We start from the raw sequence: 27,022 nt of genomic DNA on the forward strand, positions 1-27,022 counted from the left end.
TTAAAATCTAATTTGTCTGATATAAGAATTGCTACCCTTGCTTTCTTTGAGGTCCGTTGGCATGGAAGATGGATCTCCATCCCTTCATTTTCAGTCTGGATGTATCTTTAGGTTCAAAATGAGTCTCTTGTAGACAGCATATGGATGGGTCCTGTCTTTTTATCCAATCTGCAACCCTGTGCTGTTCTATGGAGCATTTAGGCCGTTCACGTTGAGAGTGATTACTGAAAGATATGAATTAATTGTCATCATGGTGCCTGTGAAGACCTTGTTTTTATTGATTGTCCCTGTAAATTTCTTTTCTATATCACTCTTGGGGTCTTTGTCCTTTTATAGAACCCCCCTTAATATTTCTTGCAGGGCCAGCTTATTGGTCACATATTCTTCCAGTTTCTGCCGGTCTTGGAAGCTCTGCATCTCTCCATCCATCCTAAATGACAGCCTTGCCAGATAAGGTATTCTTGGCTGCATGTTCTTCTCATTTAGTACCCTGAATATGTCTTGCCAGCCCTTTCTGGCTTGCCAGGTCTCTGTGGGTAGGTCTGGCGTTATTCTGAATTTCCTCCCTCTGTACGTAAGGAATCTCTTCCCCCTAACTGCCCTTAAGGTGGTTTCCATGGTTCTAAGATTTGCAAGTTTTACTATTACATGCCGGGCATTGGCCTGTTTTCCTTGATCTTGGGAGGGGTCCTCTCTGTGCCTCTAGCACACGAATGTTTGTTTCATTACCCAGATTAGGGAAGGTCTCAGCTACGATTTGCTCAAATATATCTTCTAGTCCTCTCTCTCCACCCCCTCAGGGATCCCAATAATTCTGACATTGGAACGTTTCATGGTGTCCCTTATTTTTCTGATTCTATTTTCGTGGATTCTGAGTTTTTCCCTGGCCTCCTCTTTTACCTTTTTATCTATTAATTGGTCTTCAGGATCACTAATTCGTTCTTCTGCCTCACTTACCCTAGCTGTTAGATTATCTAGGTTAGATTGGATCTCACTGATCGCATTTTTAAGTTTTGCCAATTCAGCTTTCATTTCTGCCCTTAGAGACTCTATGTTGCCATTAGTCAATTTCTCCATTCTAGCTATTGTCTTCACAGTTATGAGCCTGAATTCCATCTCCGACATCTGAATCCATTTGTAAATCTGTGGCATTAGTCATAGTCTCCGTGTCTTTCCTATTTTGGGGGCTCCTCCTCCTAGTCATTTCGTTGAGGGGTGGTTGAGGGAATGTAGAGAGTCCAAATTATTGACCACAATCCAAGCAAGATGCACTTGTTTTCTAGCGACCTTAGGGTTGCTGGCCTCTTGTTTTCCCAGCCTGTCTTCTGGGGGAGGGGCCTGCCGCGGTGTTACTCAGGCAACCCTGTTTGGGCAGATTTGCCGTGTCCCCTGTGGCAGGGGATGGGCTCAGTGAAAACTGTTTTTGGGGGGCTTTTGTTCTCTGGTGGCTTTCCCTGGCGGCTTTCTGCGTCTCTTCCGCGAGTCAGAGCAGAAGAGACCGTTTCCAGCCCTCTGCCTCAGAGCAGAGAGATCGCAGTCTGTTCTTCAGTGAGCTCTCCAGGCCACACTATCTCCATTTCTGTCTGTGCTGCTATAAACTGCAGAGTCGTGGGTTGTGCACCCTCCGCAGCGCTCCCAGTCCTCGCCACCAGGTCAGGGCACGTCTCTGCCCTTTGTGCTTCTAAAACCACCCCCAGTTCGCACACGTGGTCCCCCGCTCCTGGTTTCCATCAGGGGGCTGCCCTAAAGTCCTTTCCCCGCTGCTAGCAGTCTGCGAGTCTGTGCCCCGTCCCCAGCGTGGGAGGCTGTCGCTCACCGGGGATGTAGGATGCCCACGGCCAGGCTCCCTCCCGCTACCATTTATCCTCTGGTATCTGCCCAGAGAATCACAGAACCACCTGCGATATTCTGTTTGTAGAGATCCAGATCTATCTTCTTACATCTCAGGCTGATTTTGTGGGTGTTCAGAGTGGTCTGGTAGATATCCAGCTCAATTCCGGGGACTGGTTGGAATAGGGTCTCCTACTCATTCTCCATCTTTTCCGCCCTCCAAGGACAGTTTTTAATTCCTCAAAGAATTGGGTTGCCATCTAAATGATATTAAAGACTAACCTCTATCCACCTATGTTAGAATGACTTTTTTTCCCTCTGGCTACCTTTATTTTAAAAAGTAATTTCATAATAGTCACTTCAGAGTGGAAAAGCAGTTCAGACAGAGAATTACTAGGGTGAGTACTCAAATGATAGAGGGGAACATCAGGAGTTATAGCAGTCTTACAATCTTTAGTTCTAGGTATCTTTTCCTGTTTTTCCTTAGCTTTTTTTTCGTAATGAATTTTAGTGAAACTACTTTGGAAATTTGAAAACTTCAGGATACTTCTTCATGCCAGTTAAAATAGGTATCCCATTCCACTTAACTAGAATCCTTGCTTTCAAGTGCATTTCTTAAGTGATCTTACTAACTGGAACATTCCTCACAATGATCATTGTATTTCTAAGTCGTAATTCCCCTGAGGGCTGGCAGCAGTTTGGTAGGACCCTAGCTGGAAATGGAGTTAACCCACATTTCTGTCTGGCCTTATTTTGTCCACCCCCATCTCCATCTAATGGTTACCAAGCCAAGTTCCTCAGGAGATGAAACAAGCTTAGTAAGATTTTGCTGTTTTTGCTAGGTATCTGCAATTTTTGGGACTCTAGTTCTGAGATGTAAAATACACAGGTGTGCTGGAAAGTGGTATGCTTGACTCTTGAGAATCTAAGGATTCCATTAGCTAAGCCTTTGGGTTTCTCAGAACTGATACCTAGAAGAAGGGCTGTGCCTCAGGGTTGGAGATAGTGTGTGATTCACAGTGTATCTCATTGCACAGAAGTTTTCTTGAGGTTGGTGGGTGACATAGTGTCAATCTAACCCTTGCTGTGGCCAAATTTTCTATCACGGGAGTCTTCTTAAGGTGGTGAGCACCCTAACAGCCTTTAAATGCTTGACCTGTGCCCACCAATTTTTGCAGCTTTTTGGTCTTCAAGATCCCTGTTAGCAATAGCTTTTATCTAAACTAAAGAAGGCAAACAAACTTGCACCTTAATGTATCTGGAGTAATCAAGAGATGTTACTGTGTCTGGGACACAAGGAGGCCCTTTGTGCACCACCAATTTTCATGGAACCTTACCGACATTTTCCACCTAGGGAATTGTGGTCTGAAAGGCTAGGGGCTTAGCTCTAGCAGCCCCTTCTGCCAGCTCAGTGGGGCTCTGTGCAAAATTGCCAGCTCATTTGGGCTCCAGGCATAACCATCAGCGCTCTCAAGCTGACCTGCCCTGTAAAGGAAATACAACTAGTTTGGGAGCTCAAATGTAAAAAACAAAACACAACAAAACAAAAAACTGGAGCTCACAACTGAGAGAAGCTTACCCACAGCCCTCAGAAATGGCAAGAAAGTGAACTCAAAAGCTTCTTGGGTTCCATGCCTGTGTTTGTCTCCAAATGCTATTGGAGTTCACTTAGGATCCCATTGCTGCTATTAAATCTGTTAAAAAAAAATCAAGTAAAATTTAAAGATCTAACTGGCTTTAAGAAATGACTCATGAATCAAGCAGCATCCCATCTAGTAAATGGGGAGGGGGGGTGGGCTTTGAGGAGTTGTATAAAATGGAAGGTTTTTATAGGAAAGAGGGTGGGCCAAGAAAGTAATTAGCAAAATAAAAGGAAGGATTGTTTCAGGCAAGATCACCTTCTCTTACAAGGAAGTTCAAGGGATCTTATTTTGCATACCATTTCATCTTCCTTTGGGGATGAAGACAGCCCATGTGGCAAGTCATCTCATTGATGCTGACCAGAAAATTCCAGTTTATCAATAACCAGTTTAACCTAAGTCATCACATTTTGGGCCTGTGATTTTCTTTTTAAGAGCTCTAATAGCTTTTTTTTTTTTTTGGTAGAGTCTTGAGGGTTTTCTATTTATAGTATATCATCTGGAAATAGTTTTACTTCTTCCTTACCAATTTGATGCCTTTTATTTCTTTTTCTTGTCTGATTGCTGTGGCTAGAACTTCCAGTACTATGTTGAATAAAAGTGGAGAGAGTGGACATCCTTTACTTGTTGCTCATCTTAGAGTAAAACCTTTTAGCTTTTCACCATTGAGTATGATGTAAGCTATGGGTTTGTTATAATGGCCTTTATTATGTTTCTTCTATTCCTACTTTGTTGAGAGTTTCTATCATGAATGGATGTTGAATTTTGTCAAATGCTTTTTCTGCATCTATTGAGATGATCATATGATTTTTATCCTTCATTTTCTTAATGTGGTTTATCTTGTTGATTGATTTGCAAATACTAAATCATTGGAATAAATTTCATTTGGTTGTGGTGAATGATCCTCTTAATGTGTTTTTGAATTTGGTTTGCTAATATTTTGTTGAGGACTTTTGCATCTATGTTCATCAGAGGTATTTGTCTGTTAATTTTCTTTTTTGTAATATCTTTGTCTGGTTTTGGTATCAGGGTAATGCTGGCCTCATAGACTGATTAGAAGCATTTCTTCCTCTTGTATTTATTTGGAATAGTTTGAGAAGTATAGGTTACTTACTTGTCTGTAACTGTTTGGTAGAATTCACCACTGAAGTCATCTGGTCCTATACTTTTGTTTGTGGGGAGATTTTTTTTTTTTCTTAACTGATTCAACTTGGTTACTAGTAATCAGTCTGTTTAGATTTTCTATTTCTTCCTGATTCAGTCTTAGAAGTTTACATATTTGTACATTTCAGTAATTTTTCCACATCTCCTAGGTTGTCCAGTTTGTTGGAAAGTAAAATTGTTCATAATAGTCTCTCATAATCTTTTGTATTTCTTTGGTGGCAGTTGTAACTCTTCTTTCACTGATCATTCTTTCTTGAATTTCTCTCTTTATCTTGAATATTCTGACTAAAGGTTTGTCACTATTTTTAAAAATCTTTTCCAAGAGTCTGCTCTTAGTTTCATTGATCTTTTCTATTATTTTTTTACATCTTTTATTTCTGCTCTGATCTTTATTATTTTCTTCCTCCTACTAACGTAGGGCTGTTTTCTTTAAACATAGGCCTATATTGCTATACACTTCCCTCTTAGAGCTGCTTTTGCTGCAGCCCAAACATTTTGAACTCTAGTGTTTACATTTTAATTTCTCTCCAGATATTTTTTGATTCCCTCTTTGATTTCTTGATTGACCTGTTGGATGTTTAGTAGCATATTGTTTAGCCTCCATTTGTTTGTATTTCTTCCAGTTCTTGAAATTGATTTCTAGTTTCATACCATTATATATCTGTTAATGTTAAACTACTGATTTTATCTTAAACGAACTTAATACTTCTGCAGTACTCACTAGTTATGTATTACATATAAACACATTGTACACACACACATACAAATTTATTGATGGGTTTCATATTGTATAGGATTTTTGTTTTCATGACCATCGGAAATATTTGGTTTTTAATCTTTCTTATAAAGTCTTTATCAGATTCTGTTCTCCTCTCAGCACCATTTTGGCTTCATAAAATAAATACTCTTTTGTCTATTTCCTGGGGGTACTGGTTTACAATTTGTATTATCTTTTCCTCAGTGTTTGGAAGCATTTGCTAGTGAAACCCTCTAGGCCAAGAGTTTTCTTTGAGGGAAGGCTTTAAAGTATTGATTAAACTTCTTTAATGGATGTAAGATTTTCTTATTGTGTCAGTTCTGTTTTATTTCTTATAAAATTAGTCCATTCATCTAAAATTTTAAATTTATTGGCATGATAAATAATATATCCTCCAGTACTTTTAATACCTAGAGAATTTCTAGTGTGTTATTTCATTCTTAATTTTTTTCACTATTTTTAGATTTTACTTACATTGAAGTTACTTAACATATAGTGTATTATTAGTTTTAGAGGTAGAATTTAGTGACTCATCAGTGGCATATAACACCCAGTGCTCATTACATTAAGTGCCCTCCATTTAATGCCCATCACCCAATTACCTCATGCCCCCAGCCACCTCCCCTCTAGCAACCCTGTTTGTTTCCTATAGTTAAGAGTCTCTTACGGTTTGCCTCCCACTCTATTTTTATCTTTTTTTCCATCCCTTCATCAGTTTTGTTTCTTAAATTCCACATATGAGTGAAATCGTATGGTATTTGTCTTTCCCTGACTTATTTGGCTTTGCATAATACACTTTAATTCCATCTGTCGTTGCAAATGGCAAGATTTCATTCTTTTTGATGGATGAGTAATATGCCACCGTGTGTGTGTGTGTGTGTGTGTGTGTGTGTATGTATACACATAGGATCCATATTCAGCAAATGTTAACTTCTGGATTTTTTTTTTCCCTATTATGTATCTGCTTATTTCATTTTCCTTTTTTATTCTCACAGTTCAATGTTTTTTAGCCTGTTCAGAATTATGCAACCATCACCACGATCTAGTGTAGAACATTTTTATCACCCCAAAAAGAAACTCCATACACATTAGCAGTTATTCTCCAATTATGTTCTCTTCTCCATTTATCCTCAACCCCTGGTGACTGCTAATCCCATTGCTGTTTCTATGGCTTGCCCATTCTGGACATTTCACAAAAATAGAATCATATAATATATGATCTTTTTGTGATAGGCTTCTTTAACTTAACTGTAATGTTTTCAAGGTTCATCTATGTTGTAGCATGTGTAAATCTTTTTTGGTCAAATATTCAGTTGTATGTATATATTTTCCCATCCATCATTTGATGGACATTTAGGTTGTTGCCATTTTTGGTGAGTATGAATAACATTACTGTGAACGCCCACATAAAAGATTTTGTGTAAACGTTTTGTGCAAATATATGTAGCTAGTATTGAATGGCTGGATCATATGCTAACTCTGTATTTAACTCTTTGAGAAACCATACAACTATTTTCCTAAAGTGACTTTACCATTTCGTATCCCCACCAACACGAGGGTCCCAATTTCTCTAATCTTTGCTAAAGACTTGTCTTTTTGATTTTTAGATATTCTAGTGGGTGTGAAATGGTTATTTTGTGGTTTTGATTTGATTTTGCTTAATAACTATGTTGAGCATCTTTTCATGTGTTTACTAGCTGGACATTTGTGTATCATCTTTGGAGATATAGCTCTTCAAATTATTTGCCCATTGAAAAATACTTGTTTTTTATTTAAATTATGAATTCTTTATATACTCTAGATACAAATTCCCTATGATACATGTGATTTCTCCCCATTCTATGGGGAGAAAATATTTCTTCATGAGGTCCTTTGACACACAAAGGTTTTAGTTTTGGTTAAGTACAGACAATCTTTTTGTATTTGGTATTTTGAGAAACTGTTGCTATGGGTTCAAGGTCATGAAGACTTACTCTTTATAGTTTTAGCTCTTACAATTAGACCTCTGATCATTTTAAGTTATTTTTTGCATATGGTGTGAGGTAGGAGTACAAAATGTTCTTTTGTATGTGAATACCTCTTTTTATCTTGTTTACTTTCTTTGGTTTATTTTGAGACGAAAGCTTAGCTTTCCAATTTCCAAACCTTTAATTTAAAGCTGTTCATTTCCCTCTAAGCATTGCTTTAGTCACATCCATAATTTTTGCTTTTTATTTTTATCATTCAGTAAAACATGTTCTAACTTCCGATTTCTCTTTGACCCTTGCGTTATTTGTAAGTGTGCTACTTAATTTCCCAACTTTTGGGATTTCTCTAGACTGCTTTATGGCCCAGCATATAGTCGATCTTGGTAAGCATCTCACATGCATGTGTAAAGAAAATGTATCCTCAGCCTTAAGTGTAGTGTTCTATATCTGTCTCTTAGGTCGAGCTAAGGTCCAGTCATGTGAGTAAAGACCCCTCCAGTCTCCCAGCTGAGCCTCTAGATTGAGAAGCAGACAAGCCCTCCCCACTGTGCTCTACAGTCTACAGCCACAGAATTTGTAAAATGATTGTTTTATGCCACGAAGCTTTTGGGATGGTTTGTTATATAACAATCATAAAAAGTAAACACTATTTTGTAGGCTCAACGTTTACGGGAAAATCTATGCTTTTTCATAATCCTATGGAATTTGGGACCAGAGTTAGCACAATGTGTTTTATATACATTTGGAAGAAGCCAAGAGTAACAACAAAAAAAGACATTGCACAGCTGTAATTCTAGTAGCTAGTATCACACTCCTGAACATAATGTCACCAAAATTCTTTTCTTATGCTAAAACCTACTTATATTAGAATTGTTAACATTTATAAAAATAAAATTTAAATAAAACCCCAAATTCAAAGAGCAAATACATATTCAGCTAAACAATGAAGGTAAAATTTAGTTTTTTTTTTTTAAAGATTTTATTTATTTATTTAAGAGTGGGAGTGAGGGAGAGGGAGCAGGCCCCACTGAGCAGAGAGCCCAACATGGGGCTTGATTCCAGGACTCTGGGATCATGACCTGAGTTGAAGGCAGACACTTAACTGACTGAGTCCCACAGGTGCCCATAAAATTCAGTTCTTAAATTCCTAAGAGGATACTTGACAAATGCTTCTCAAGTGAAGGAAGGAATGTATTTCTGGCTATTCACATTTCAAATTGCTGGGCAACAAACCTATTGAAATAAAGTAAAATCTCTCTTTAAAATAAACAGGATGGGGCTTCTGTAACTTTGTCTACTCAGGTTCTAGTACTCCTGGCTGTCCAAGTAAGTTAACAGAACTCTGAGGTCAGCATACGGTTTGGTCTCCTTTTCAAGGTGTTGTGGAAGTTCATTAGGCATTTGTTCTATGATGTACTCTCAGGATTGCTGGGCAGACACACCGTTGAGTATTAGTTTCTTTTGAGTCACTAATAGAAAAAATGCCAAGTTACAGGTAAAGAAAAAAAAAATGTTTATTTAGACCATCCACCAGGATCATAATAAATAATGCAATATACTAATGTAATAACAGATGTTCTCATGCATTTATCACATAAATATACAAGAAAGCTGGCTTACAGGGCTGCTGGGACAAATTTGGAAAAGTGTATTTGGCAATACAGTAAGTTAACAGTGTTAAGACTATCAAACAGATTCTCTTACCTATCATTTTTTTGAAATACATCCTCTAAATATCAGTGAATAAATGGTAGTTTCTACTTTTTATAAACATGCCAGAGCTAAGCCAATTGGCAAAGAATCCAGGTTGATAATTTATCAGTATTCCTAATGGAAACCAGATTGTAGAGAAGAAACAACAAAGATTTAACTCTTGTGCATTTCAATGTGGAGGCTGATAGACTGCAAGCCAGAATCATTGAAACCATAAAATGTCTGAATGAAATAAAAACCCAAAGTAGTTTATAAATAGTAACTTTGATACTCAATATACAAATGCTGTATAGTATTAGGATGTTTACACTTCAATAAATGATCAATTATCTGACTGTAAAAGTGATGAACTCTGATTAAAGCTAGTAAATTTGCTAGTAAATTTCACATAAAGAGTTAAAATAGGATAACCTTTAACATAAAGCTTTAAAACAAATAATTTAAACATATCTTAAACACCGAAAATGTGTTTTTAATTGTTATTTACAGTTAATCAGTGATACCAGTGTATAGCTTAATGTAGCCGACTGCCAGTCTTGCATCCCTTTCAACATCTGCTATTACAATATTCCTTATAAATAGGCAAATTAGTTTAGTGAAGGAGAGCGATCTGTGGTCCACAGTAATTCAATGTATGGCCATTTGGTTTGGAGACAGCGTTTAATAGGAGTGTCATCTGTTTGTAGCATGGGATCTTCAAAACCCATAACAACTGCGGTCCCTTCAACATACATTACCTGTTGAACAAAGCAAGCCACAAAGGTCAACCAATATTCTTAGCCAATTCTTATGAAGGATATAAAACTTTGCATAGGCTAGCAAACAAGGCGTTGCATATTGTTTCATATGGAACTGTATATTTAATTTTATTTTGATAGATATGAGCAAGAATATTTGCTTACTAGTTAATGTGAAAATATATTTGGAAACAAAATGATGATACACATTTTAACTGATAGCTTGGCAGTTGATTTTTAGCTTAAGATCATGATTTAAAAAATGTGAATCCCGGGCACCTGGGTGGCTCAGTCGGTTAAGCGACTGCCTTCGGCTTAGGTCATGATCCCAGGGTCCTGGGATCGAGTCCCACATCAGGCTCCCTGCTCTGCGGGGAGCCTGCTTCTCCCTCTCTCACTCCCCCTGCTTGTGTTCCCTCTCTCGCTGTGTCTCTGTCAAATAAATAAATAAAATCTTAAAAAAAAAAAAAGTGAATCCTAAAATACATGCAGGTTTTTTGTGATAAAGGAAAAAATCATCCTTTAATTAACATATACCATTTGGAAGAAATGTTTATTTATATAACATATACTTCTTCCTGCTTTAATATGGAGGCACTGGAATGGAAATGCTGTCTCATGAGAAGAGAAACTGTAATAGAAATAGAGCTATATATTCAGAGGAGGACTTCACTTTCTTTCAATTTAAAAGTGTTAAATTTCCAGAGCTGGAGGCAAATTTGCTATTGTAATTATGAAATGCTATTCATGAGTGTACTCCGTACTGCATGAAAAATCACGGAGAAAAAATTAAGAAGGGTGTTGGGACAGAAACAAAAAAAACTGGCAGATAAAACTAGCCAGGTAGCTTATATACAGTGGCGATGATCATATAAAATATACATGGGCAGATGGATATTGGAAACAAGTTTTATTCTGATTTAATTGCAATAAACTTTCAGACCTATGAAATAATATACTAATACCCCACCCCGTTATAAGGGCTCACTGTGTACATTAAACGAGTCAGTCATTAATCTCTTTTTGTAGGAAGAGAAATTCCAAATGTAAAATTTAAAAGGAACAGATACAGACTGCCTTCTTCCAAAGTACATGTATGTTTATATATTCAGTGTTTGGTACACATGATTGTAATTATGTTCTTCCAATATAAAAGCTATAAGCTTTCTTAGTTTTAACTGGGAGTTTCCATAAAAACACATTTGCATCTTTATTTGCATTAATATATTACTTTCTAGTTGTGATGAAATAAATTTAATACAATGAGACTACAACTCACATTTTTAACTCCCCACAGTACAACTTCCATTTCTGAAAAATTGTCCACAAAGAATTTAACTCAAGTTATTACAATTATCAGATAAAACAGGACCTATTTCATGGGCAAAACTTGATTTAGTAATATCTATACAGCCAAGAGTAACAAAATGTAGTTATTTTGTCACAGTGAAACTATTGTTCCAAAACTCCAGTGAGGATCTCAATGACTAACATATACTGATCAGATCAAAATATAACCAGTTCTAAAATACGCTGTAATAGTAAAGAGAGTAGAGACTCTTAGAAAGTTTTATGGGAATCAAACCTTGTGATATACTCAAGGTGAAGACAAATTACTCTGAATGACCATACCTTCTCATTATAATTTGACTGCTTCAATCCATTGTAGTGATAGACAGTAAAAGACTCTGGACCACTGGAGCCCTATTATAAATAAAATACTATTAAAACTTTAAAGTATACTTTTATATTAGGCAATTTCTAATTAGCAGTTGAAAGGAAAATTTTGGTTGGAAAATCATTTGCTGAAACAAGAAACTTAAGACTTTATCTACTAGAAAACATAAAAACTGAAATAGTTGCTTCTGGGGAAGACGCAGGAAAGTGGGGAAGTATTGATTTTTATCATAAGCTCTTCTGTACTGGTTTATTTTTTTTAAAGGACAGGGTTCTAAAACACAAAAATATTTCCTAAAATCTTACCTCTCTTTTACTGGTTGTAAATAATTTGTTCCTCTCAATAAATACATAAGAGCAGTAATGTCACTTTTCGTTAGCCTGCAAACATCTCTGTACCAATAGTTTCCATTCGGCTTACCATACTGAATTAGGGGTTTCCACCCACCCTCCCCCATCTAAATATTGTCAACTTTGAAATAGTGAGAAGAGCCTTGTGGGAAATGAAAACACAAATTATAGTGCTGAGAGCCTTTAATAATATCCAATAAAGAAGTGAAATCCTATAAATTCCTATTTTACTAAACTTGCAGGAAATCTGATCATGTTATCCCTACTGCCTTAACCTTCTGGTCTCAGCTAAAGATCAAGTTCAATTCTCCTAACCTGGTATTCAAGGCCACTAATGGTCTGGCCCCACCTGAGGTACCTGGCTCCAGTTATTTCCCTCAAGGCCTAGGGCCTTGTGTTCCTTGCCTTATCTGATTGATGTAAGGATGCGCATGGGACAAAAACTGGTCCTGGTCCGTATTAGAATTTGTTCCATTTCCGGAACTAAGAGAAGACAGCTGCTGGCAACAGTGGCTTCAATGTTCTAGAGAAAGGAGGGGAGTGGGACAGACGGCCCCAGTCCTCCCTCCTTCCGTTCCTGAATGCCTGTAAGCTACTCCTCACAATTCTTACCTTTCCCTCCCACTGCAGTCAATTCAGGCTGTGATTTGCAACCAAGAATCCTAAAATACAGGACCTAATCTACCTTTTCTGCCATTTCTCCACCTACTCGGTTGTCTGAATTTTCTGTTTCAGACAAACGTATTAAGTCATTTTCCCATGAAAAGACTTTTTGTTGTTGGCTCTTTGTACATTCATATATTTTTTTTTTTTTTTTTTAAACTTCTTGAAAGTTGAGAAGAGATCTAATAAAGCAGCGTGCTTGGGTGGCTCAGTTAGGTAAGCGTCTGCCTTCGGCTCAGGTCATGGTCCCAGGGTCCTGGGATGGAGCGCCACATCGGGCTCCCTGCTCAGCGGGGAGTGTGCTTCTCCCTCGGTCTCTCCCCCACCATGCTCTCTCTCTCTCAAATAAATAAAATCTTAAAAAAAGAGATCTAATAAATCTAAGTTTATAATTCTTTGCATCCTACTCAAAATGCTTTACAAAAAATAGAAAAATCAATAATGTGATCATTTTCTTAATTGTATACATGAGTTGATGTAGAATTAGTCTCTTAGATAATTTGGCTGTTTATTTTCAGAGTACTTAGAAAGTAAACATTTTACTGGAATGGATACACAATTTATATTCTTTAGTTCCACTCATTAACAATTGGCAGAAAATGCTAAAATATCAACAGAAAGTAACTGTAACACAGTGGCCAGTACCTACCCTGGACTGCTGAATTAGCCACTGTCTAGCTGTATGACTTCAAGCTATTTTCTTAAATTCTCTAATCTTCAATTTCCTCACTGACAAAATGGAGGGACTATAGTACCTAAATTATAAGGCACACAGTACCCCGGGCACAGTTATGAGCTTTAAAAAAATGGTAGTTGCTTCTGCTATTCTTATTATAAACAAATTGCCTTGAAATGCTTCTCTGTATTCCTCTGCAGCCCCCCTAACCTCCCTCTCCAATCTGCCTTTCCTCCAGGCAAAGAAATTGCTCTTCCCTAGCACCTACTTTAAGCATTTGTAGATTACTGAAGTTAGATATTTTCCTGGCTGCCCTTCTGACCCCAGTTTTGCAACTTTACTTGATTAAATGTTTACTGAGTTTCACAAAATTGGTCTTTTAGGTACAAAGGAGTATAAAGATGACCTCAGTGGTGTGGGCGGTGGTCAGAAGAGATGCGCCACAGAAAGTTCAGAAGAGTGAGAGTAGGTGGGAGTGTGACCAGTCTTCCTCAGAAGCAGCAGGTCTCAAACCCTGGCACCTGGAGAATCCCCTGGAGAAGGGACCTGAGGACTTGCATTTCTAATAAGCTTTTGGAGATTACACTTTGAAAGAACCAGGGGATTTAAATTACCTCAAGGAATACTACAATTAAAAATTTAATTTCTTGAACTACTAAGTTCTTAGAATATTTACAAATACTACTATGTAATAAATCACATCTGAAAAGAGTTGGTAACTATCCCACTTTGTTTATATTTCCCAAGCACTTTTCAAAATCTGCCCACAAATTTAGGGCAATAGTTTTTAATTTAATGCTATAAAGTTAATGCTATCATTTACTGAACATTAAGATATCTAAAACAGAGAGGATACCACAATCCAGTAGTCATTTTAATAATGTCAGAAAAGAGTATTTTTTTTTTCCATGAAACATTTACCAAAATTTAAAGAAGTCTCGCTATCCTGGGATATACTGACTTTTTGAATTTCACCTCACTTTCTTTCCTCACATTAACCATAGCAGATCCAGATTCAGAAAATATGGGTTCTCTTTTAATTACCAAGACTGAATGTCAATAATGTCTACTCTGTTAAAGATAATTTAAACCTGAAACATCAAATTAACACTTATATCTTGACATTTTCCCTCCATCATTTTAAGCTTGGCAGTACATGTCTTTTATAAGGGAGGTGAAATAGAAACTGGCATTTCTATTGAAACAATGATCTTTAACATAAACCACAACGGTATCCGATGAAACGATCCCACTATATCTGGCCTAAATTTAGCATCTGGTTTAGCAGTAAAATCCTTCAGAGATAGGAAACACGAAGAGAAGACAGGCGTAGGCTACAGAATGGGCTTTGTCAATGATGTAGTCATAACTCAGGAGTATTGAGACTAGCTCCTCTCAAGACCCAGTGGAAGACAAGTCCTAACATGAAATAGCACAGCTCCTCTCAAAGGTTCTTCTTTTACTCAACTAAAATTCTCCTGGAACTTAGGCGTTTCCCCAACATACGTACTCCTTTACCTTCTCTATTTATTTAAGTGTATTTAAAAAGTTCCAAAAAGATACATACCATCTATGAATAACAGTGACCTGAGAGAAGGAAAATAGGGTGCAGGTGGATAAAGAGGCTCTTTCTCTTTTTACTCCACCTGTTTCTTAATGTGTATATAGTGGTGCATGTATACTCTTCCACTACCCACTCCCCAGAAATTTTGTGTTACTGTTTTGGAACACACATACCCTTCTACCCTCTCTGTATGGAAAAGTATTTACATCATAACTGTGCTTTCTTCGTCTTCTATCTGCATGTTAGACCATTTTACATGAATAGAAAAGAAATGCTGAAACAATCACAAAATGCTCATCCCAGTAGAACAAAACATTAACTATTTCTTCAACTATGTTACCTGATCAGGAAAAAATTCTTGAAGGAATGGACCCAATAATATGATTCCTAATCCTTCTGGATCTAATTTATTCTTCATGAGATTTATACTATGGGGAGGGAAAAAAAGAAAAAAAATCAGTGGATACCAAAGGAGAAAAAGCTTATTTTCCTTCTTTCATAAAGATTAAATAACTAGTACTATAACACATCTGACTGCCAAAAATCTTAAGAGCTGCTCTTTTTAGACCCTTAATGACAAATACACAGGAATGACATCTAATTCGCCAAAACTTGGTTATTTTTAAACCAGAGTGCTCTGTTACTATTTAGAATTTAAATGATGATGACGACTTTGGAACATGGTCCCTTATTAGGTAAAGTAATTTAAAAAGCTTGGCTTGTAAAGGCAGGCTTATAACCTCCCACAGGCCATTCTCTTTGCTTCATAAGCATGTCTGAATTTAACAATCATATGAGGCATTTAACTTAAAAAAATGTTTAAGCTCAAAGAGAAGAAGAAACAGTATCAAAAGGCACATCAGATAGTCAAAAACATCTCCCAAAAGACTTACTTTCAAGAACCAAATGTGAAGGAAGCTTAAAATTTAAGCTTAGACGATGTAACCCGGAGGGTAAAGGGTGAAGAGGTAAAGAGAGCTGAGGTGTAGTGAAGGACAGTGAGCGGCATGGACTATAGTATTCCAGAAGCAGTCTCCAGTGAATGGTGCTTTGCTTAGCTCTTGCCATTTAGGTGGAGCCAAGGCTGGTGAAAGGGGTTATGTGTGACTAGGAGGGCAGAGTTGTAAAAATGAAAATGGTCTTTGCAGAAAATTTTCATTTTCCATGTTCTCTCCCCAATCCTACATGCCAGGGTAAATATACCTCGTTCTACAATGCAAAGGATATGACGGTTGAGTGGGTCTGAGTAAAGGCAGCAGGTTAGGACATGAAACAAACGAAGGCAAGGTCATATTTAATGTATTTAATTCATTAATCCTAATGAGGTGCTGTTCGTTTATAGGCCATCACATATTTTAAATGTGAGTAGACCAAAATACAGAACGAAGAACTCAGTCCAGTCTAACTTAGTATACTAACTTTATAATTCAAGGTATGTTATGTATTCTGATGAAAAAAGGAAAATTAAGTAGATGATATATAGCCACATATGTAAGAATTTGAAAAAAAAAAATGAACTTTTCTTTTTTTCCTCCTTTCCCGCTTAAGAATTGTCAGTAACGAAAAAAGCTTGAGTTCAATTCTCTTTTGCAAATTACAGTCAATAAACAAGACGGTTTCTACTTGGAAATCCATTCAGAATAAATACATATTTCGTAAAATTGCAAATCATAATTACAATTATACCATTTATTGGACAAGTTCAATCTTCTGATTTGAGTTCCTCTTTAAGTTGGAAACAATTAATAATATCATAGCTCTAGGTAGCAAGACACAAATTAATTCAGATGTGAGCAATTTGAAAATGTTTGTGTGTTTCATACTCTCAAAGAAAATACACCAAGCTATTTAAGAACAGTTATATATATCTAGTTCTAAAAACTGCGTATATTAATATGTTTGATTATGCTTTTGCTGAATCTTTTCCTGTGATGTTTTGTAAGCTCTAATTTGTTCATTGTCAGATAACTTTCAGACTGAAAATAAACTGCAGAAGGAGGAAAAGTTAGTATAGATCATAGGTGATCTTTAAATTTTCCTATTTGAGCAAAAGATGTATCCCCTTACTGAGAGATTCTCCTGGATAACAAAAAGCACAAATTTATGAAAGAAGTTATAGATGTATCAATGTACAAAATATAAAAGAATGAAGAGGACATGATATTAACATTTGGCAAGACTGAAAACTATATTCCGTAACATACTGGGGTTGCTTACAAAGGTTTTAGATCAGTCAATTTAATGATATAGAATGTCCAATGTCTTCAATCAAATGTCTTTAAGACCAAGTCAGAAGGTTGCTGGTCCTTTAAGCAGGGCGACTAGCAATACGGACATTATAGGTAATTGTCATTACTTTCAGATATGAACAAAATTTAAAAAAAATGGAAAAGGTTTTGTAGTGAGAAAAAACAATAGAAAAAGAGTTTGTTGAGTCTCTGCTATAAATACGGATTAGTTTGATTTCTTCCTAAATCTTTGCTTTATATAAAGAACTAAGCTGCCGATATGCAGGTTTAGATTTTTAAAAAAGGCCAAAATGTGTACGGTTTTAAGTCAGTTAAATAATATTTCCTATTTAGCTTACTATTCAGGATCTGAAACAAGGTCCAATGCTTTCATCACATCTTCTAGAAGTGAATCAGGTATAAATCCATTATCTGGGGGGAAAAAAAATAGCATTAGCATCTTGAATAAGAGTTTGCTTCAAGAAATGCTATGAGAAAAATCACGTGCCTATTACTCTCTTCTTTGAGTTTTCTTAGGCACAGAGGCAATGAGTTATTTTTCTAATAAAAAAAACTCCACATGACTTCTACCTGAGAATTCCAAGGAAACTTGAAAGTCAAATTACGCCTTTTTAAAGAGGCTTATAAATTTCATCGATAAAAGTGTTTTTCTATTTAAAGTTTTCATAATTATTTAGTAATTTTGTCTTTGAATAACAATGTGAACCTTTAAATTCCCTTTAAGAAATATCCAATTAAAATAAGTCTTTACCAACAAATTCCTTTAGTTACAATGTTGGTTATAATGTCATTCTTTTTGAAAGAATGTTAATGATGTGCTGTTATTTAGATATCTGACAATATAGGACCAAGAGCTATCCCTGTAACAGACTTCATTTAAATAAAAGCCATAGATTTAGTGGGAAAAATTCAAAAGTTGAAATGCAGAACAGAATCAAATGGTTGATGAAGACTAGTTTATGGAAAAAACTCCTTTTCTTGGGCTTGCTGAGGAAATAGCATTGGGAAAGGGCCCAAACTTGGATGATGCAATAGCACATGACACACAAAGAAGGCGTGTAGGGCCATTTGAAATCACTGTTTGAACAAGCAAGTTCATTCCCTTAAATGTGCAATGTCTGAGTTTCTCTACCCATTTACTCATTCCTGGAGACTGTTTCAGCTTTAAATCAACTTTCTACACAATATCCTTTTCAGGGATTAGATAATTTAGAAACAAAGTCTTGTCATGGAGAACAAGATGTATAAAAGACCTGCTTCTATAATCATACTGCAGAATAAAATGTAGTGGTTCTTTCAGGATGTGGCATGGACTCTACCAGAAAGGAAAGAAGTTAAGATTTTACAGTCTTAAACCTCTTAAGCAGATGCTTAGCCATCCGAAGAAAAATGGGCCTTGACTAAAAGGCCAAGAATCATTTAGGATTTTTTTTTAAGATTTTATTCATTTATTTGACAGAGCGCACAAGCAGTGGGAGTGGGAGAGGAAGCAGACTCCCCACTGAGCAGGGAGCCCGATGCAGGACTCAATCCCAGAACCCTGAGATCATGACCTGAGCCGAAGGCAGAAGCTTAACCGACTGAGCCACCTAGGTCCCCCTCATTTAGGATAGCCCCTCATTTAGTATAATTAAACACGTATAATTTTTAAAAGTGAATGTTTAAATCCAAATTTTCAAGTTACCAGTAATTTGAGGCATAGAGAGTAAGTAAAGAACTTGTTAGAAGGTACATGTGAAAATATTCAAGCTTTGTAAGCTTAAATTTGCTCAGGTTAAAAGGTAGAAAACTCATTTGTTTAGCTAAGTCACAGCTAAAACCTCAGCATTCAAAATGTAAAACAGGCTTTATTTGGCCACTAGTTGACCAGAACAATTCTCCGCATAGGTTTCCTTGTTTTTTGGGCTATCGTGTATATCCACCTGATAAACAGTCTGTATTACAATGTTCCTCAGGAGCCCTGAATGGTGGGAGGTCTTATCTCTTCTTCACATAATTAGAGACTCAGCTTCCATCCAGATAAGGAGCTAACTAGCACTACAGAGAGGCAAACAACAACTAGGAAAACAACCTTCTTCACTCAAACACGATTAACCTCAAACATAGATATTCCAACATATTTTTAAGATACCTATGAGTATCTTAAGGACAGACATTCTAGAGAACAACAGTAACTACCAACTCAGTGATTCTACATTTAGTGCATACAGTATTTTAAAGCTAGACTATAATGTAATTTTCATAATATACCAAAGACTTTTACTATACCTCCAATTAGAAGAGGCGATTTGGAAAACTGCTTACCAAAAAACCTTTATAGTGATGTTACTTTATTCTTGAATTCATACAAAATAAAGTATCAGACAAATTCTTTAGAAAAAGAAATCCTTAAGTCTGAAAGCAGATGAAGCTTAGGACATCTAGTATTTAGGCAACGAATGCCTGAGAGACGATTAAAGTAGAGATGCAATGATAAGCCCTTGGTACCAAGAGCAGAGGAAATACCAGTGAGGACCATTTGCTGACCAGTTACCCAGACCTCATCAGCACTCTACAGCTTGAATGCATAGGTAACTTAACCAGATGAGCATAAAATGGACTTCCACAGGCTTTAAGGCTCAGAACAATGAGGAACAGGAGGTGGAGAGAGGACAAGAGAGTGCACCAGTTGTGATCTTAAGCAGTTAAATTGTTTTAAAACACTTGAAAAGGGGAAAAGCGGGCGCCTGGGTGGCTCAGTTGGTTAAGCGACTGCCTTCGGCTCAGGTCATGATCCTGGAGTCCCGGGATCGAGTCCCGCATCGGGCTCCCTGCTTGGCGGGGAGTCTGCTTCTCCCTCTCCCACTCCCTGTTTGTGTTCCCTCTCTCGCTGTGTCTTTCTCTGTCAAATAAATAAATAAAATCTTTAAAAAAAAAAAAGGGGGGGGGAAAGCTGTGTGTTTAAAAATTAGAAGCTTTAACTGTAAAAAGTGTGGAGTGGTTGAGAGGAGGAATAACTCCATGTAAAAAAGCACTGATGAAGGAAAGTTAGCGTTGCAGTTAAGTGAGTCATTTCCTGATCAGCTCACCATTTACACTGAATCCTGATTTCTGTTCTGAAAGCCAAGGGAATAAAAGGGAGAGCCTGGCAAGTGTTGTCACTGGTTAAACTGCTGCAGGAGGAAAGCAAATCCCAGGAATTAACAGAGAAGGCAGGAGACTTGTGAGGGGATGGGGTAGAACACGGCAGCACTTAGGACTGTAACATTTTCAAACCACTGTAGGTGTGAGAGTCAAGTTTCTTGGGAATAGAAAATAAAATTGAGATCTAAAGGTAATTTAATGCCATTTGTTTTAGTCAAATAGTAAATTCCTTTTTACTAAACACTGTATTATACTTTACCTAATCCTATTAAAAAATAACGTATAGCTGCAATTTAATATAACCTGTAGAAAAAAGAATGCAACTTTTGTCCCTAGGCGAAATTATGACATTTTCATTTTCAGTGTTCCTTGGCCTCTTTGCCTTAGTATTACTACTGGTTTGCTCATCTGGCTCCCCAGTAAATGTGAGCTCCTGCCAAGCAGAGGTTGCTTGTCACAACAGCTGCTCAACAACCCTTGTTATATTTAATTATTCAAGCTAGTCCTAACTTAAAGTTTCAACAAAGTACTCTGTTCAGGCACCATGGTTCATCCAAAAATGCTTTGTAAACATATGAAAAATCAGAAAGAAAGGAGTAATTTATGGCTTGTCTTGCAGAACCACCTGTATTATGTGATAGGAAAGATACAAAACATGGTGGCGGGACACAGAGAAACTATTGGGGGGGGGTGGCCTACACCAAACAGCGCTGACATTGCTACAGCAAGGTGAGGATGGCAGTGACGATGGGGGGCGGGGTGGGGGGGAGTAGCAAGGGAACAGAGAAGAAAATGGTATCATTTAAGAGGAATAGAGAGGACTGAATTGAACAAAAGGCAATTTCTAGAGAATGTCTAAGGGCTGATGAATAGTAAACAGTCACTGTATCTCATCAACCTAAAGAAATAGCATTTAAGGGGCTCTTTTTAAATCCAAATACATATCCCTTGCCCAAACTGGGCTGCTTCCTGAAATGTAATTATACCAGGGGGAGGGCTGAGGGAGAATAATAAGAGAAAACAGAACAAATCCCATTGTGTGTAATACACAAACCTGTGTCTATCATTTCAAATACCATCTATGTAGAAGAATTTGAAGAAAACTAAGCTCTGTGCCACCTGTTTTTTTTTAAACAACGACATGGTCAATTTATTGAGTACTTGAATAATCCATGTAAAGTAGGTATTAAGTCCATTTTAGGGAGGAGAACACTGAGGTTAGGAACGTGTCCAACATCACACAGCTGAGTAACAGAGGTGGGATTTGAATCCAGGCTGTCGGATACCAACAGAAGTGTTCTTAGCAGTTTAGGAAGCCATTTGACTTTTAATTTTGAATTGTAGTTGATATTTAGTGTATGTATATGTGTGTGTGTGTGTATATATATACACACACACACACACTGATTCAATTATATGTTACAAACGTTCACTGTGAGAAGCATATTACAATATTGACTATATTCCCTATGCTGTACTTCTCATCCTTGTGGCTTCAATTTTAGAATTGAAGTTTGTACCTCATGATCCCCTTCACCCATTTTGCCCCTCCCCGCAACCTCCTCTCATTTGGCCACCATCGATTTGAGTCTGTTTCTCTTGTCACCATTGTTGTTGTACTGCTGGCTTGTTCCTTTGTTTTTTAGATTCTACATCTAAGTAAAATCATATGGTATTTTTCTTTCTCTGTTTGGCTTATTTCACTTAGCCTTATACCCTTTAGGTCCGTCGATATTGTTGTGAATGACAAGATTTCATTCTTTTTTATGGCTGAGTAACATTCCTGTGTATATACCACATTTTTATCCATTCTTCTATAGACACTTGGGTTGCCTCCATAGCTTGACTATTATAAATAATGCTGCAGTAAACACAGGGGTGTCTCTGTCTTTTCAAATCAATATTTTCCTTATCTTCTGGTAAATATCCAGAAGTGGAATTACTGTATCATGTAGTACTTGTATTTTTAGTTTTTTGAGGAAACTCCATACTGCTGTCCATAATGCACCAGCCTGCATTCCAACCCCCTGCATGAGGGTCCCTTTTTTTCGATATCCTTGTCAACACTTATTTCTTGTGTTTTTGATACCAGATAATTCTGACTGATGTGAGGTGATATCATGATTTTGATTTGCATTTCCACTAATGTGATGTTGAGCATCTTTCATCTGTCTGTTGGCCATCTGTAGGTCTTTTTTGGGAAAATGTGTATGGCGGTGTTCTGCTCATTTTAAAATTGGATGTGTTTTTTTGGTGTTGAACTGTATGAGTTCTTTATATATTTTGGATACTACTCCCTTATCAGATATATCATTTGCAAATACCTTCTCTCATTCAGTGCTTGCCTTTTTGTTTTGCTGGTTTCCTTTGCTGTGCAAAAACTTTTTAGTTTGATGTAGTGCCAATAGTTTAGTTTTTTTGTTTCCCTTGAGGAGACAGATCCAGGAAAGTAGTGCTAAGTTTGATATCCAAATTACTGCCAATTTGGTTTTTTTGGGGGTTCATTTTTAGGAGTTTATGGTTTCAGGTCTCATATTTAAGTCTTTAATCCAGTTTGAGTTTATTTTTGTGTAGGGTTTAAGAAAGTGGTCGTTTTTCCAGCCCCATTTATTTTAGAGATTGTCTTTTCCTTATTGTATATTCCTGCCTCCTTTGTCATAGATTAACTGACCACATAAGCATGGGTTTATTTCTGGGGTCTCTATCCTGTTTCATTGATCTGTATGCCACACCATACCATTTTGATTATTATAGCTTTGTAGTATATCTTGAAATCGTGATACTTCCAACTTTGTTCATCTTTCTCAAGCTTGCTATGGCTTTTGTGGTTCAACATGCAATTTAGGACTTTTTGTTCAAGTTCTGTGAGAGCCACTATTGTTATTTTGATAGGGATTTCACTGAATCTGTAGATTGCTTGGGGTGATATCAATAATTTTAACAATATTAATTCTTCCAATTCAAGAGCCTGGTCTATCTTTCCATTTGTGTTTTCTTAAATTTCTTTCATCAATGTCAATATCTTGCAATTTTCAGAGTACAGGTCTTTTGCCTCCTTGGTTAGATTTATTACTAGGTATTTTATTCTGTTTGATAGAGTTGTAAATGGCATGGTTTCCTTCCTTTCCCTTATTATTTCTGTATATTGATTTTGTATCCTACAACCTTCCTGAATTCATGAATTAGATCTAATAGTTTTTTGGCAGAGTCTTTGTGATTTTTATATACAGTTGTATGTCATCTGAAAATAGTTTTACTTCTTCCTTACCAATCTGGATGCCTTTTATATCTTGTCTGATTGCTGCACCTTCCACTACTATGCTGAATAAAAGCGGCGAGAGTGGGCATCCTTGTCTTGTTCCTGATCTGTATTCTGCCTACAAGAAACTCCATACCTAAGGACACATACAGACTGAAAGTGAAGGGATGGGAAAAGGTATTTCATACAAATGAAGTTTAAAAAAAAAAAAAAAGCAAGATAGCAATACTTATACCAGACAAAATATAGACTTTAAAACAAAGGCAGCAACAAGACAAAGAAGGTCATTACATAATGATCAAGGGATCCTTCCAACAGAAGACATGGGAATTGTAAATATCTAATTATATAAAGCAAAAATTAACAGACCTCAAGGGAGACAATGAGAGTACTACAGTAATAGGAGGAGACTTTAACACCCCACTTACATCAGAATATTATTCTTTTATCCATTCAGTCAGCCTATAGCCTTTCATTGGAGCATTAAGTCCATTTACATTTAACGTAATTTTTATAGTTATGTATGTATTGCCATTGTGCTGTGGTTTCCTTTAGCGTTTGAATTGCTTTCTCTTTGTGTATCTTTTGGTTATCATGGGGTTCATATACAGCATGCTGTGTGTGTCTATATTAAGTTCAAACACATTCTAAAAGCATTAAATATTTATTATTCCCTAGTCCACATTTTATGTATACAATGTCCTGTTTACATGTTTTTTTGCATCTTGACTAATTTTTGTACATGTAATTGATTTCACTGCTTTTGTGTTTTAACCTCCATATTGACTTTATACATAATTAATCTACTACCTTTACTATAATGTTTGTGTTTACTAGTGAAACTTTTTCTTTTCATAATTAATTTTCTTCTAGTTGTGGCCTTTTAAAGGAGTTCCTCGAACCTTTCTTGTAAGGCTGGTTTACTGGTGAGACCCTCCTTTAACTGGTTGCTGTGAGAAACTCTCTTCTTTGATATTCTTGGCTCTAAGTTTTTTTTCCTTTCAGCACTTGAACATATTAAGCCACTGACTTCTGGCCTGCAAAGTTTCTGCTGAAAAAATTAGCTGATAGCCTTATAGGGTTTCCCTTGTGAAAGCTGGGGAGCAAGATGAGACATCTAGGTACATGAAGCTCAAAGATCCCAAAAGATCTTCTTCACCAAAACATGTTACTGTAATCAAGCTCTCAAAAATCAAAGACTGAGAACTTTGAAAGCAGCAACAGAAGGAATCTCAATAAGGCCATCAGCAGGAAACCTTGCAGGCCAAGAGAGCATGTGCTCAAAAGAAAAACCTGTCAACAAGAATACTTTACTTGTCCTTTCTTTCTGAATTACAATTTTACTGGGAAAGCTAAGGGAATTTATCACCATGTACCCACCTTATAAGAAATACTAGGGTTTTTAAGGCTGAAATGAAAGGACACTAAATTAGTAACATGAAAATGTAAGTATAAAAGTCAATGATAAAGGTGACTATACAGTCAAATTCAAAATCCTCTTTTGGAAGTGTAACAGAAGACTGTTTATGTCAAACACGTCAAGGAACTAGAAAGAAATGAAGTCCCACATTAATGGAAGGAGAAAAAAGGAACAAGAATTGGAGTGGAAATAAATGAAATAGAAAAAGATCAATAAAACTAAGAGCTGTTTTTTTGAATTTAGATGCACCAAGAAAATAAGACACGATTCAAAGAAAATCAGAATCAAAGACACAACACCTGATACCACAATCACAGAAAATACAAATGATCAGAGGAGACTATCAACAATTATATACTAAATAATGGGACAACTAGACAAGAAGAAACAGATAAATTCTTAGAAACCTACAACAGACTAACTGTAAGGAAATTGAATCAGTAATCAAAAAACCTGTCAAAAGTCCAGGACCTGGTGGCTTCACTGATGAATTCTAAATGTTAAAAGAATACATACCAATTCTTCTCAAACTCTTCCAAAAAGAGAAGAGGCAGGAATATTCCCAAACTAGACAAAAAACGGCACAAGAAAGGAAAATTGCAGGCCAAGATCCCTGATAAATACAGATGCAAAAATCTTCAACAAAGTATTAGCAAATCAAATTCAACAATACGTTAAAGGTATGATACACCACGATCAAGTGGGATGCCAGGATGGTTTAACATCCACAGCTCAATCAATATAATATACCATGTTCGTGATCCTGGAGTCCCGGGATCGAGTCCCGCATCGGGCTCCCTGCTCGGCGAGGAGCCTGCTTCTCCCTCTGACCCTGCCCCCTCTCATATACTCTCTCTCATTCTCACTCTCTCAAATGAATAAATAAAAATTAAAAAAAAAAATATATATACCATGTTAACAGAATGAAGGATAAAAAAAAATCGTATTACAATCTTCTCAACAGATGGAGAAAAAGCTTTTGACAAAATTGAACATCCATTCACAATTCAAACTCTCAACATAGCAGATATTTATAAAGGGAACTACCTCGACACAATAAAAGGCCATGTTTAACAAACCTACAGCTACTATCACACTCAATAGAGGAAAAGGTTTCAGCTTTTCACTAAGGTAAGGAACAAAGGTGTCTACCCTCACCATTTTTAGTCAACATAGTATTGGAAGTCCTAGCCAAGCAATTAGGCAAGAAAAGGCATCCAAATTGGTAAGGATGAAGTAAAACTGTCACTATGTGCAGAGTACTAAAAAATGGTTTAACAAATTCAGTGAGGTTGCAGAATACAAAAACCTGTTGCATTTCTATACACTAATAAAAATAATCCCATTACTATTGCATTAAAAGAATAAAATAGGAATTTAATAAGTTAAAGAGCTATAATACATTAAAGAAAGAAATATACAAATCTGTGCTTATGGATTGGAAGGATTAATACTGTTAAAATGTCCATAGCAAGCTACAGATTCAATGCAATCCCTATCAAAATACCAACGGCATATTTCACAGAACTACAATAAACATTTGTATGGAACCACAAAGACCCCAAATACCCAAAGAAATCTTGAGAAAGAAGAACAAAGCTGGAGGCATCACACTTCCTGATAGCAAAGTACATTACAAAGTTACAGTAATCAAGAGTATGATACTAGCATAAAAATAGACACATAATGGCAGAGAATAGAGATGTAAACCCACAAATGGCCAATTCATAACAAAGGAACACACAAAAGGAAAGGACAGTCTGTCTCTTCTATGAATGGCATTAGGAAATTTGGGAGAGCTACATGCAAAAGAATGAAACTGGACCACTGTCTTATACCATACATAAAAATTCAGTATCAGAAAACATGCAACTCCTATTAGAAAACATAGATGGAAAGCTCTAGGACATGGCTTAGGGAAGAAAATATTTGCAAATGATATATCTGATATGGGGTCGATATCTAAAATACATAAACTCATACAACTCAACAGCAGAATACCTGAACAATCTGATTAAAATATGGGTAGAGGATCTGGATGGACATTTCTCTGAAACAGATACACAGATGGCCAACAGGTATATGAAGAGGTACTCAACATCACTCGTCATCAGGTAAATGCAAATCAAAACCACAATGCATTATTACCTTACACTTGTTGAATGGCTATTATCAAAAAGACAAGAAATAACAAGTGTTGGCAAGGATGTAGAGAAAAGGGAACATTGGTGC

General features: G+C 36.6%; 2 protein-coding genes across 4 annotated transcripts in view; both read right to left on the bottom strand.

Annotated features, from left to right (window-relative positions):
- LOC145721354 (ubiquitin carboxyl-terminal hydrolase MINDY-3-like) overlaps positions 1-27,022 on the bottom strand; it is a 287,265-nt gene that overhangs the window by 192,803 nt on the left and 67,440 nt on the right. The gene's annotated exons all lie outside the window — the stretch shown is intronic.
- MINDY3 (MINDY lysine 48 deubiquitinase 3) overlaps positions 8,855-27,022 on the bottom strand; it is a 66,902-nt gene continuing 48,734 nt past the window's right edge. Inside the window, exons 8-12 of one of the 3 annotated variants that reach the window (XM_081820657.1) lie at positions 17,327-17,399; positions 15,080-15,167; positions 14,946-14,974; positions 11,441-11,512; positions 9,672-9,808 (exon numbers count right to left, since the gene is read on the bottom strand). In XM_081820657.1, the coding sequence (XP_081676783.1) occupies positions 11,464-11,512; positions 14,946-14,974; positions 15,080-15,167; positions 17,327-17,399 (239 nt within the window). In that variant the 3' untranslated portion in view covers positions 9,672-9,808; positions 11,441-11,463. Of the gene's footprint in view, positions 9,809-11,440; positions 11,513-13,593; positions 14,763-14,945; positions 14,975-15,079; positions 15,168-17,326; positions 17,400-27,022 lie in introns of those variants that run through there. The other 2 variants (XM_081820656.1, XM_081820658.1) reach the window with 2 other exon arrangements.

Source organism: Leptonychotes weddellii, chromosome 5 (assembly GCF_054177405.1).
Source record: "Leptonychotes weddellii isolate Sample4059 chromosome 5, ASM5417740v2, whole genome shotgun sequence".
Taxonomy (NCBI): domain Eukaryota; kingdom Metazoa; phylum Chordata; class Mammalia; order Carnivora; family Phocidae; genus Leptonychotes; species Leptonychotes weddellii.